This window comes from Athene noctua, chromosome 22 (assembly GCF_965140245.1).
Source record: "Athene noctua chromosome 22, bAthNoc1.hap1.1, whole genome shotgun sequence".
Lineage (NCBI taxonomy): Eukaryota > Metazoa > Chordata > Aves > Strigiformes > Strigidae > Athene > Athene noctua.
In genome coordinates, this window is record NC_134058.1 from 2,888,841 (window position 1) to 2,900,134 (window position 11,294).

At 47.0% G+C, this 11,294-nt stretch overlaps 1 protein-coding gene across 1 annotated transcript; it reads right to left on the minus strand.

Moving 5' to 3' along the window:
- Positions 1-2,517: 2,517 nt before the first annotated feature.
- TMEM278 (transmembrane protein 278) lies at positions 2,518-10,493 on the minus strand. The gene is made up of 2 exons (XM_074924831.1): positions 9,433-10,493; positions 2,518-5,030 (listed from the first exon to the last, which is right to left on the minus strand). Exons 1-2 carry the CDS (start codon positions 9,700-9,702, stop codon positions 4,761-4,763), a joined length of 540 nt encoding a protein of 179 aa, XP_074780932.1. The 5' UTR covers positions 9,703-10,493; the 3' UTR covers positions 2,518-4,760.
- Between the last annotated feature and the right edge of the window lie 801 nt (positions 10,494-11,294).

The following is an 11,294-nucleotide window of genomic DNA, read 5'->3' on the forward strand; positions in this document are numbered from 1 at the left end:
CTGGCAAGCGCAGGCGAGTGTGTGTAGGCTGATAAACCTGTATTGCTATAGCAACTGAGTCCTGGACTGCTGAGCCTGGGCTGCAGGACTCCTGAAACCTTGTTTAGGTGTATGAAAGCTGGTCCTTGGGTGTTCTAGCTTGACTATGCAGCAGTGTGAGCAGTTGATAACAAATTAAGAGGGAAGGGATAATATACAAAATATTAAGTACTGGTAACCAAGAACACCCTTCCATGTTGGAGAAGCCACCTGGAAGGGTGAAAGGGAGGCACACAAGCAGCATCAACAGGCCAAATGGCTCCCTTAGTCATATTATTAACAAGGTAAAAGCCTGTAAAAGGCCTCATATATTTTGTTCAGCTGCATGATTCCCCCTTGTGTACATTTGTGTGTGTGTGGATTTAGGAGTCCAGCTCTGCATTAGCATGTCCCCAGGCATGACTCTTCTATTTTCCCCTTTGCTAGAACAGCTTCTTCCAGCCCTGATGTGAAGGACCAAGTCTTGATTAAACACCCACTGAGACATGGCATCTTCCTACTGATTGCATCAGCTTTGGATCCAGACTGATCGGTGATGACAGAGGAGAGGGGAAGCACAAATAAACATTGTACCTTGCCTTGTACCCAAGTCTTGTTGGGTAGAAATACATTTCAGTGCCTTCTGAGGTACATCGGTACCAGGTTAGTGCCATGGCTTTGAATCATGGAGATGCTGCAGGGAAATTAAATTCATACTTATTCGGACTTCGAAAAACGCTGTTAAAATAAATGTCTTTCTGTCCTCCCTCAGCAGCTTGCTAAGCAGAGCAATGCTCTGAGCTCAGTGCTGGGCTGGGAGCTCGCAGAACAAAGCTCTGCCTGTCAGAGTTTAGAAGAGGCATCACTTGGGAGCAGCCTCTCCCCCCCCAGCACCTGTGGGCACAGGCCCTGCCTGGCACATCGGCCCCGCAGGAAGCAGGCTGGCACAGCTGCCCCCAGGACTGGATCCAAGGCTGAGGATATTAAGGATGTCTCTGTATTCTTGACAGGAAATTTAGGATCAAAGCAGCTTCACATCAGAGCTACGGCACTGCTTGCAGTGCATTGTTGTGCTCTCTGCCCATGCCAGGACACCCCGAGGTACAGCCTGAACTACCTGACATGAGGTCAGCTCTGCTACAGAGAGGAAGGGTGCTTTCAGGTAGATTCATTTCCCCTTTGTTATTAAAACTCTCTGTAAAATAAAATACCAAATTTAATCAATTTTTGTTTTATTAGAAAGGCTGTTGCCAGTATCTCTTAATTTCTTCTGCAGAGGCAGCAGTGGGAATGGTTCGCTACAATACTTGCACCATAGCTAGGTTTCAGAACACTTTCATTATGAAAGCAGTTGGATTAAATGACAGGTGAGCAAAAGGAACAACAGCTCGCATCAAATATCTGTACCGAGGCAGCAAACATTGCCTCCAGGCAAAACCTTATTATCCCGTAGCACAATATCTCCTTTTCATGAAAGAGAACTTTCTTCCGTTTTTCCCTCAATCCTGTCAAATTTACAACTATTCCTGTCCTTTTAACTCTTCAAAATGAGACAGAGACTGACAGCAGAGGTGTAGGGAGGAAACAGAAGGCCACACTGAAAGGGAAGAAAGGCAATGAGTTGGCAGTATGATCAATTGCTTTTTTTTTTTTTTTTTTTTGGATGGATGTTTCATTTCCCATGGGCTGAGGCACAACATGAGATGATCCTGTTGGATCAGTTGGGAGCCCAGGCTCTTTATTAAAGGAAGGAGTTGAAGGAGGACTGGTTCATTAGCCTCTCCAGGCCAGACCAGCTTGCTGATGCCTTCTCCAAATTTTAGAGCCTGGATCTTTAGTTTTAATGAAAGACACTAAATTTTCTGTCTCTGCCTTGTTTCAGGAACCTTTTTAGAGGGTTGTATTTGTAAACACTAGATACAATAGCCTGCAAGATTCTCTAGGAAGGCACAGAGGCATGTGTCACCCTCATCATGTTTTATGTTGGGTTTGCTAGGAGACAATCAGCTGATCCACTGCTATGTGTCCCACACTGAAGTGGGAATGTGGAATTACTGCCTTCGCCATCCACTTAATCTGTCAGCTTCAAAGTATTTACAGAAAAAAAAATAAATTTTCTTACTGCTTTAAAACCTCCAAAGATGTAACAGTAATCGTGAGAGCCTGATGCTTCAGAATAGTCATCCTTTTATGGAAGGTCAGAAGTAACTAGCTTAAAGGAAAGAAGCCCAGAGCAATTCTTTGCTGCACTTTTATTTCCCTTTTCAAGTCAGGCAGTGCATTATGCTCCCATAATGGGCCTGAGCAAATGCTAATGCATTCTTGCTCTCCTGAATGGCATCGGAACAATTTGGTCAGCACTTTCACCCTGCAAAATCCTAGAGCAATGGCAAAGCATTAAAATGCAAACTCTATGTTTCTTCAACCACTGAGGTTCTCAGATGGAACAATCTTGTTCATTCTTTGGTAAACAGAAACGTTTAAGCAACAACTAGAACTGCAATCGAAAAAGATCAGATCGGTTGCACCTGAAGTATTGTGGAGGTGGTTTGTTGAGGCTCTGGTTTAATGAGGATGGGATAAATCCCGCTGAAGGCCGGTGGAATGACTCAGCTGAGCACACACACGGAGCCCGCAGTGTGGATTGACTGCACTGCTGCCCATCTGCTCGCAGCACGACGGGCTCGTCCAAAGCCAACACTGCGGCCATCTCAAGGTGATGGGATGGCCAAAGCCCAAACCAACGGCTCTAGTCTCTCAGAACAAGCTCCAGCAACAGTGCCATGCTTACCTCCAGCTCTCCATCTGTCAGTCTTGTCTGGTTTTGAGGCTGGACTGAGTATCCCACTGGGTGTTTCCTGCCAATTCAATTCACTTTCACCTGTAGGCACCGCTGGTTATTTCTCTGGATGGGACTAGGGCTCTGCAGGCTACACAGACTGGAAAAAACAATCCTCAGAAAGAAAACAGAAATCATATTTTAACTTACCGTGATGGGTACTGTGGTACAACAGGCACCACACAGCTGTGGTTTGAGACAGAACAGAGAGAAGCTCCCTCAGTGGAGATCTGGCATGATCTTTATTTATACGTAACACTTGAAATGGTTGTACCTGGGAGACAGGGAACAGCAGCCAGTGGGAGTGCACAGCTTGCAGTGATCGGCAGCACACAGACCCCACTAAGTGAATGCTACAGAGACTCACAGCGATTTGAAAGAAGAGAATCATGCATCAAACTACCATTCCCTCCCTGCCACACCTCCTCACATACGCTGTGCTTTCCACCCAGTTGCAATTTGCGGCATGTCATGACAGATGATCTGTGGTTTGACTTCAGAGATGACTGAAACCAAGAAGGAGATCCAGCTGACTTAGCTAAGCATCAGTTTAGGCCCTGCTGAGAGTTCTGCAGAATCACCAGGGGGAACACAGGCTGGGTTCCCATACTCAGCAAGTTTTGGACACACAGCTCCTCTCTGGGGAATACGCTGCAGGTGTCCCATGTGTCACTCTGGGTATTGCAGATGGCATATTCAGCACAGCAGGCTCCCCAGACACCATCTTGCTGCCATACTTGCATTTCCGTGATGGCCAGTAAGTCTGTGGCCCATTCAGTCCTTGTTTCACACAGAATACAACACAGTGCCAGTGCTGAAATGGTTCCTGTTTCCTCCAGATACCCAGCCTTACTGGGGCACCAAAAGATTCAGAGCACTCAGCAGTCAGTTTGACCTTTTCCAGTTCTCCATTCTTAAACTGCAGGACTATCCCTAAATCCAGGTATCCGTGACCCTCAAAAACCAAGACATTATCTGCTGTCCCTCGCAGGTGTAAGCTCTTAGCCCAGATCTGGGAGAACCTGTAGTGCTGAGCAGCTGCCACGAGTCTTCAGCTCTTCCTGCAAGGAATCCTAAAACTGACCTGAGCCCTCAGCCAGATTTAGCCCCAGACAAGACAACCCGACCACAGCATAAAGGGCAAGGAGCTATTCGCTGGTTAATGACCATCGTCAATTACCAGAGAAACGTATTTCAGATCAGCAGCTGGCAGGAAAGAGACCCAAAAATCAGCATTTGTTTCTATAGCCAACCCAACAACCCGACTCAGGAACACTGAAAGAAGCTTAAGCACTGCTGCAAACTATGGGAAAGGGGGATTGCTAAGTGGGGGAAGAATATCTGATGTGTAGGAAAGTGGGTGGCATCACAGAGGCAGTGACCTGCAGAAACCTTTGCAAGAGGTTAGAAACATTGGCAGCCCAACACTTGAGAAAACCACAGTTGCTTGGTCTTGGCTGGATGCTTCAGCAGGGGCCACCTTTCCCAAAGAGACCTCTCTGAGGGCGGTAGTGAAGTCAGCAGCCACTCCCAGCACCGTTTAATCCTATCCACAGGTACTCCATGTCCCCTGGGAGGCAGAGCACGCTGCCCCGACTGGAAACAGTGCTGTGCTCTGAATGCCATGGGCACTGCGAGGAGTCCCTGTTATGTTCAGGGATGAACACTATCTTTACCATCAAGGAGTTGTGTTTTCTGTATTTCTCTCGCAGTGAGCAGAATCCTACCCACTTACAAAGCTGCAGGAGATGGGTCCTTAACAGATCTTCCTTCTCACATCTAGGTACTACACAGCTTCCATTTGCAGAGGCCTCGGGATGGTGATTCTGGGAGAGGATGGTGGGGAGGGGCAGGGCAGAGAGAAGAGGGTGCTGGCTAGGGCAGATCCTCTGGTGCTGCAAACTCACACCCAGGCCTTGACTTGAGTGTTCCACCCCTTGGCACAGCTGCACAGGCCTCCCTCCTCGTACCAGCGCCACTTCACCCCCTTGTACACAGCCCTGCTGTATGGCTGGAAGCACATGAAGAGGCGGAGACGCCTTGCCAGGCTGCAGTAGATAGCCATGGCCACCACAATGAGAGGGGACATGATGATGAAGCCAAGGATAATGAGGGCAGAAGAGCTGTTGTCATCCAAGATGCTTCTGCAGTAGCGGGCAGCTGAGTGCAGCACCTGTGGGAAGAGTGAGACAGAGCTTGTCACAGAGCTGGTGGTGGATACGAGTGGTGACCAAAGCACCCTTGAGTTTCCAGTACTTTCCCAGAAAGACACACCTTTTCCCTCTCTCCAAGCTGAGCTCAGTGATCTTTCACAGAATCATCTGGGTTGGAAAAGCCCTTGAAGCTCCTCCAGCCCAACCATGAACCTCACCCTGACCGTTCCCAACTCCCCCAGATCCCTCAGCGCTGGCTCAGCCCGACTCTTCAACCCCTCCAGGGATCCCAGGGACTCCCCCCCTGCCCTGGGCAGCCCATTCCAACGCCCAACAGCCCCTTCTGCACAGAAATCCTTCCTCAGAGCCAGCCTGACCCTGCCCTGGGCAGCTTGAGGCCATTCCCTCGGGGCCTGGCGCTGGGGCCTTGGCTCCAGAGACTCATCCCCCCTCTCTGCCCCCTCCTGGCAGGGAGTTGCAGAGGGCCAGGAGGTCTCCCCTCAGCCTCCTCTTCTCCAGACTGAACCCCCCCAGTTCCCCCAGCCGCTCCCCAGCAGACCTGTGCTCCAGACCCTGCCCCAGCTCCGTTGCCCTTCTCTGGCCACGCTCGAGTCATTCAATGGCTTTTTTGGGGTGAGGGGCCCAAAACTGAACCCAGGAATCGAGGGGCGGCCTCACCAGTGTCAAGAAAGTCTTCAGGCTACACTCTGTCACTGACAACTCATTTTAATCAAGCTTTCAATTGTTCCAGCATCACTGTGAGACAAGAGCACTGCACACTGATCCTGAAGCAGGAAACACTAATCTTAAATCATCAAATAGCACAGCTTAGCATTTGATAGGCAGAAACCAATCAAAAAGGCCTCCTGCTGCCACATTGATGTGAATGCCACAATACACTGGAAATTATAAGAAATTAAATAAAATACTGTAAGATGTTAGATTCTGCAGATAGAGGCTGGTCATTCCATAGCTACCCGCTGGCTGGAGACTCTCCAGACTCCTGCCCTGGAACAGACCCCCTTGTATTCTGTCTTCTAAAGTACACACCGTACTCATTTCTACCTCCTAGCATCTCTTTGCACTGTGAAACCTGCCAGGAAAGCCTGTTCACCCCACACTGCTGCAAAGCACCCAGAACACTAACTGGGTATCTAAAGCCCTCCTTTCATCCTGGCAGCAGGAGATCCGAGTGAAGCCACTCAGTTCTGCATTAGCCAATGCTCCAGGCAATTGTTATGTCCCCTAGCTTCCTTCCCTTTCTCCATATTCTTTCAGCAGTACAAGAAACACAACGCATCATACTAAAAAAAAATTAAATCCATCTAATGGATCTGCAGTGCAGAAATCACCCTCCGGCTACTAGGAAGGCACTGAAAAGCAGTAGCCCACAGACAAAGGACTGCTCTTGTCAAGCCATACTGTCACAGTCCTCCTCTATGCCTATAAATGAAAAGTCTGCCTTAAAAGACTCTTACAGCTAACAGCAACACAGCTGCTTTCACTTCTGATGTACTCAGCTGTACTCAAAAACCTTTTACATCTCCTCAAAGCTTTCCACTGGAGAGCACCGTCTGTGCAAAGGAGAACTTGAGGTTTTCCAAGGTGAGGGTCGGGCAGAATGAAGCTGGAAGGGGTAATTCTGGGAGGCAGTCCTCCCTTTTTCCGTTTTGGCTCAATTTGAAGTCCATATTTATGATTTTCAAGGCCCAGTTTTTGACCATAGGGAAAAGTGATTTAAGGGCTTTACAGACAATGTCCTATTAAATCTACCTGAAAAAGCCTCATGCCTTACAGAATCTGCATCCACACTGCACTTGTGGAGACAGAACAATCATTTTACCAAGGCAATGGCCCACACTGCACTTTCTCCCAAGGAGAATTTATTAGTTTATTTCTTGTGAAGATTTACTCTTCAATAAAACAAAAGACTTTTGCACGCAAAAATCCCAAGAGCCACAGACCGTAAAAGGAAAGTGTTGCAGCCCGCCATGAAACAGCATTGCATGACTCTTCAGGTAAATCAAGACTCCACTGAGCCACTTTTTCTCTCTGTAGGCCCTCCAGAGCCTCCCACTTCATCCTGTTGGCCGTCAAACCCATTTGCATCCCACAGTAAAACATTTCCAGAAGGTGTCAAAGCCACAGTGGGAATTGCCTGGCCCAGAGGTACGTGATTTCTCTGTGAATTATGCTTCACTCCAGCTAGCAGCAGCACTTGTGTCTGCCCTTGTTCTACAAAACAATTACCATGACAGATGTCTCCCTGTTCATTAGTCTGTGGGATCAGGAAAAGCTTTCCAATTACAGCAGGTAAGAGTTCTCATAATTTCAGAGCAATAAAAATCAAAGCCAAACTTCTCAGACCAGCAAATACATCAGTACTGAGAAAACAGCAATAGCACGGTCCCTTTGTCAGGGAGCTTTGAGATGGGGAGCTGTGGGTTGACAGTTCATGTTGCTGGGATGCCAGCTGAAAAATACAATGCAATGGCTGTATCAGAAAGTTACAGCACATCCCCCAAAGCTATAAATGTTTGCAGTCAACAGCACATCTTAGCGTGCTGTTGTGTCCCAGGGTTTAGAGGCCTCAAGTGAGCAAACTAAGATTCCACCTACAGAATGAGCACGTTCACCACACATAGATGGCTCCTCGGAATAGATATCCTGGCACTGAAAGTGCTGCCAGACAAGCAGTTGTCCCAGAGCTGTGAGAGTTTACACATCTGGGAAACGTGATTTTACACTTCAACTAGGCAGAGAGGGTGTCTCCTCCCTCACTGTGGGCTGGGACCTCCACAGCTATATCCGTGCACAGGTCCACAGAAGTCAGCAGAGACTTACTGGGTTAAACTGGGCAAATGGCTGACCCTACTGCATGGTTGGATCCTTTCCTACCACCCATGCTGGGATCTGCTCACTCAGAGATCACCCAAGGACTTGGGCGATTAGGTAGGATGCACAGATTTCATTAAAAGGAAGGGGGGAAACTTTCTCCTTTCAATATTTCTCAGGTAAATACATCAGATTGAGAATATTCAAGTAATCTTCCCTTTAGTTCAGATTCTGTGGAACGAGGAGACCAATAACAACTATATTTTGAGTCAGTTCTATCTGCTGGGAGAAGGTACTGCAGTGTGGTTTGTTTGTTGGGTTTTTTTTTTCCCAAAAGTAGGAAGTAAAAGAGCTCTTCTAACTTAGGATAATCAGCAGGAGAAGCCATACTGAGCTGGTCTGAGCCACTGCCTGTGAGGAAAACAGGATAACCGCTTTTTCACATCCATACTTAGTCAACTGATTCTGAAAATACTTACAGAAATATACCAGGAAGAAATTTATAAGTAATGAAATAATGAAATCCAGAGGACAGCAACCAACTGGCATGGACATGCACCCAGCCAGAGCCCTTACTGACAAAGTAGACTCATTTGTTGGCGTGAGAAACTGTACACCACATTTGGGAACACATCTGAATGTTAGATTGGCATAAGAAGGGATTATATATTCTGTTAGACTTTAATGGTTCTATAATTAGTCATTAGGCAGATCAAATATGACACTGCAGAGGGCTTCCTTAAATGGAAAGTAACAAACCCTGTCAGAGCCCACAGAGGTCTTGGGTGAATTATGGAGGAGTTCAGATTGGTAGCACTAAGTAACAGAGGTCACAGGAAAGAGAAATATTGTGACATTAAAATGCAAACAGCAATTTTGTCAAGAGAATGTATTCATCTGACCAGTCACAGCTGCTTGTTATTTTCATGGGAATACAACTTTATTGCCCAATCAAGCTTCCATTTCCCACAGTACTGGAGGAAGGGAGAAGTAAAAATGTATCTTGCTCCTTGCTGCCAGCATTCAGGTGTGCCCACAAGATTGGATTCTCATGCAAGCTTGTTGTGAAATGCTGTAGATTTATCTCTGATCACTTTATACTGAAAAAAACTGTACAAAGTGCAGCGCACACGCGATCAGGACCAAGAGGTCCCACGTACCCTGGGCAGTCACAAGCAGCTCCTGTCAGTGCTCTCCCTGCCTCTCCAACGAGGCTTTTGTGGTAACCCACCGACACTGAATGTACAGGTGCCAACCAACTACTTACAGACAATTAGCCCAGAAACCAGAGAGCCTGTACTTGCCTAGATGAATGCACATGCCAGCCCTGCCACAGGCACCAAGCAGGAGAGCCCACTCCCTTCTGCAACCAAGAGCCAGCAGGTCAGCAGGAACCACCATGAACCTGTTCTTGTCAGCCCAGGCTATACATGTACCTCCCACACACCTCGTGAAAAAATCTACACACATACACACCCCTTACGGAAACAAAGCCAAAGCTTGGGGAATCTAGCCTCAGCTTTACAGCCACTGTTCCCCATGGGCTAAAATAAAACCATGGCCCTGCCTTAGAGGTGGCTTACTTACCCGGGAGTGGCACTGGAAGCCAAAATAAACTACCACAATGGTAGGAAGCAGCACAACAGTGAAGATAACAAACATCAGGAGCAAATTCATGAAAAAGACCAAGGAGTTCATGGTGCCTACCACCAGAGTCCATGCCAAGCAGCACCAGGCACTCCGTGGCTCCCTGGGAAGGAGCTGGTCATTCATGTCATATGGTGGGAGGCTAGGAATCATCTGAGACTCCTCTGAGAGGTTTTCTGCTCCAAAGTCCTCAGTGTCCTGGCTAGACATTCTTCAAGAAGGTTGCTATCAACCTACTCCTATCCAAAATGTTTTTTTTTTTCTTTTTGCAACAGACCTGGGAAGTGATTTTCAGTGGCTTTTTCTGCCTCTTCCACAGACGGACAGGAACATTTAACCAGAGATCATAATGGAGCAAGGAAGGAAAGGCTGCTTTTGGCCACCTGCTTTCCCAAGACCTGGCCAGCACAGGTTGTTTCCCTTCAGAATGTTTTCCAACGGTGTCCCAACCTCAGTTTCAAAGTAGATGTGGCTGCTGGAAGTTTGGCAATAGTTATTATTTTGCTTTTGAATCCACAGTACTCCTGAATTTGTTGTTGTTCTCCCTAGGACTGTGATCCCACGAAGTCCCAGTTGCTGTCTTAGCTTTGATAGGTTGCTCAGTCCCAGAGAGTGCCTAGCTTTAGTATCCTCCTCCACCTTTGAGCACTGCTGTTTGCCAAGAGTCTCAGGCTTAAGCACTTTCAGACAGTTCCTTGACTTCAAATCATCTCTCCACGCTCTTCACCCTGTACCCACGTAAATATTCCTGCTCAACTTTCATCCAAATGAAGTGACCAGTGAAGATAATGAAGAGCAGTTGTTTCTCCACTCTCTGCCTTGCTGGAGTCCTTGCCCACACCTTGCAGAGCTGGAAGCATAGGCTGGAGCAGTGTGTGGTTTTGCTGCTCTCAGCTGCCCGTGGTCACAGGCACTCAAAGACAAGCAGTGTCTTCCTCCCCGAGCTGGCTCTCAGAGCTTTGCAACACTGCTCTGTTTACAGAGTAGATTCTGAAGCTGCTTCCTGTGCCAGCCAATCCTTTACATCTATCTCACTACCAAAGTGATTTAGCACACAGCACCCAAGAGCCACGCTCAAACCATACATTCCCAGTGTAAGACGGTCCCTTTCCAATTTTAAATACTCTGCCTCTGATTAAATTTCTACAATTTCTCTCTAGATTAAAAAGCCTTAGAGAAATTGATGATAATAATCACTATATACCTCAGAAATCTTCTGTTCTCTGAGCCATCACTGATACTGTTTGCAGAACATTCTGATACTCTTGTAGCAAAGGCACAGCAATTATCAATTCTTTTATCTGCCTCCTATGACCAATATTATTTAAGAATTTCAGTGGTATCTGCACATTTATGTAGCCTTTTAGATACATTCATATATGGATAATCATGGTACTGCAGGAGGGAGAGAACTTCCTTAACTTCAGAGGAAACTGAGGTAGCATAGGTCTTACCAGAAGGCACAGCTCATCCATGGCACAAGTCAGGGAAAGAATCCAGGAGTCCTGTGTTCCACTTGATGCTATTTTGCTCAGAAAATTCTGTCCTAGAAAAAGATTATCAGAAAAACAAGGTTCACACAATGCTAAGTGTAAAACGGTTTTATAATACAGAGGAGTGCTAGCTTTTCTTCATTTCATGCTTTTGTTAAAAATTGTGCATTTTGGGTGCCCATCCCCTTGCCATTATTGGGTGTTTTGGTATGTTTATCTGCCTTATTTACTGGCCAGCTGTAGCAACAGCACAGACAGTTTTCTCCAAGGACTTGGACAGACCCACTCGTGAAGCATTTACTGGTGGTC

Coding starts and splice junctions, on each gene's coding strand:
- TMEM278 (XM_074924831.1), bottom strand. CDS start 9,702: ATGTCTAGCCAGGACACTGAGGACTTTGGAGCAGAAAACCTCTCAGAG. Junction 5,031..9,432: donor GCTTCCAGTGCCACTCCCGG/GTAAGTAAGCCA, acceptor CTCTTCCCACAG/GTGCTGCACTCAGCTGCCCG.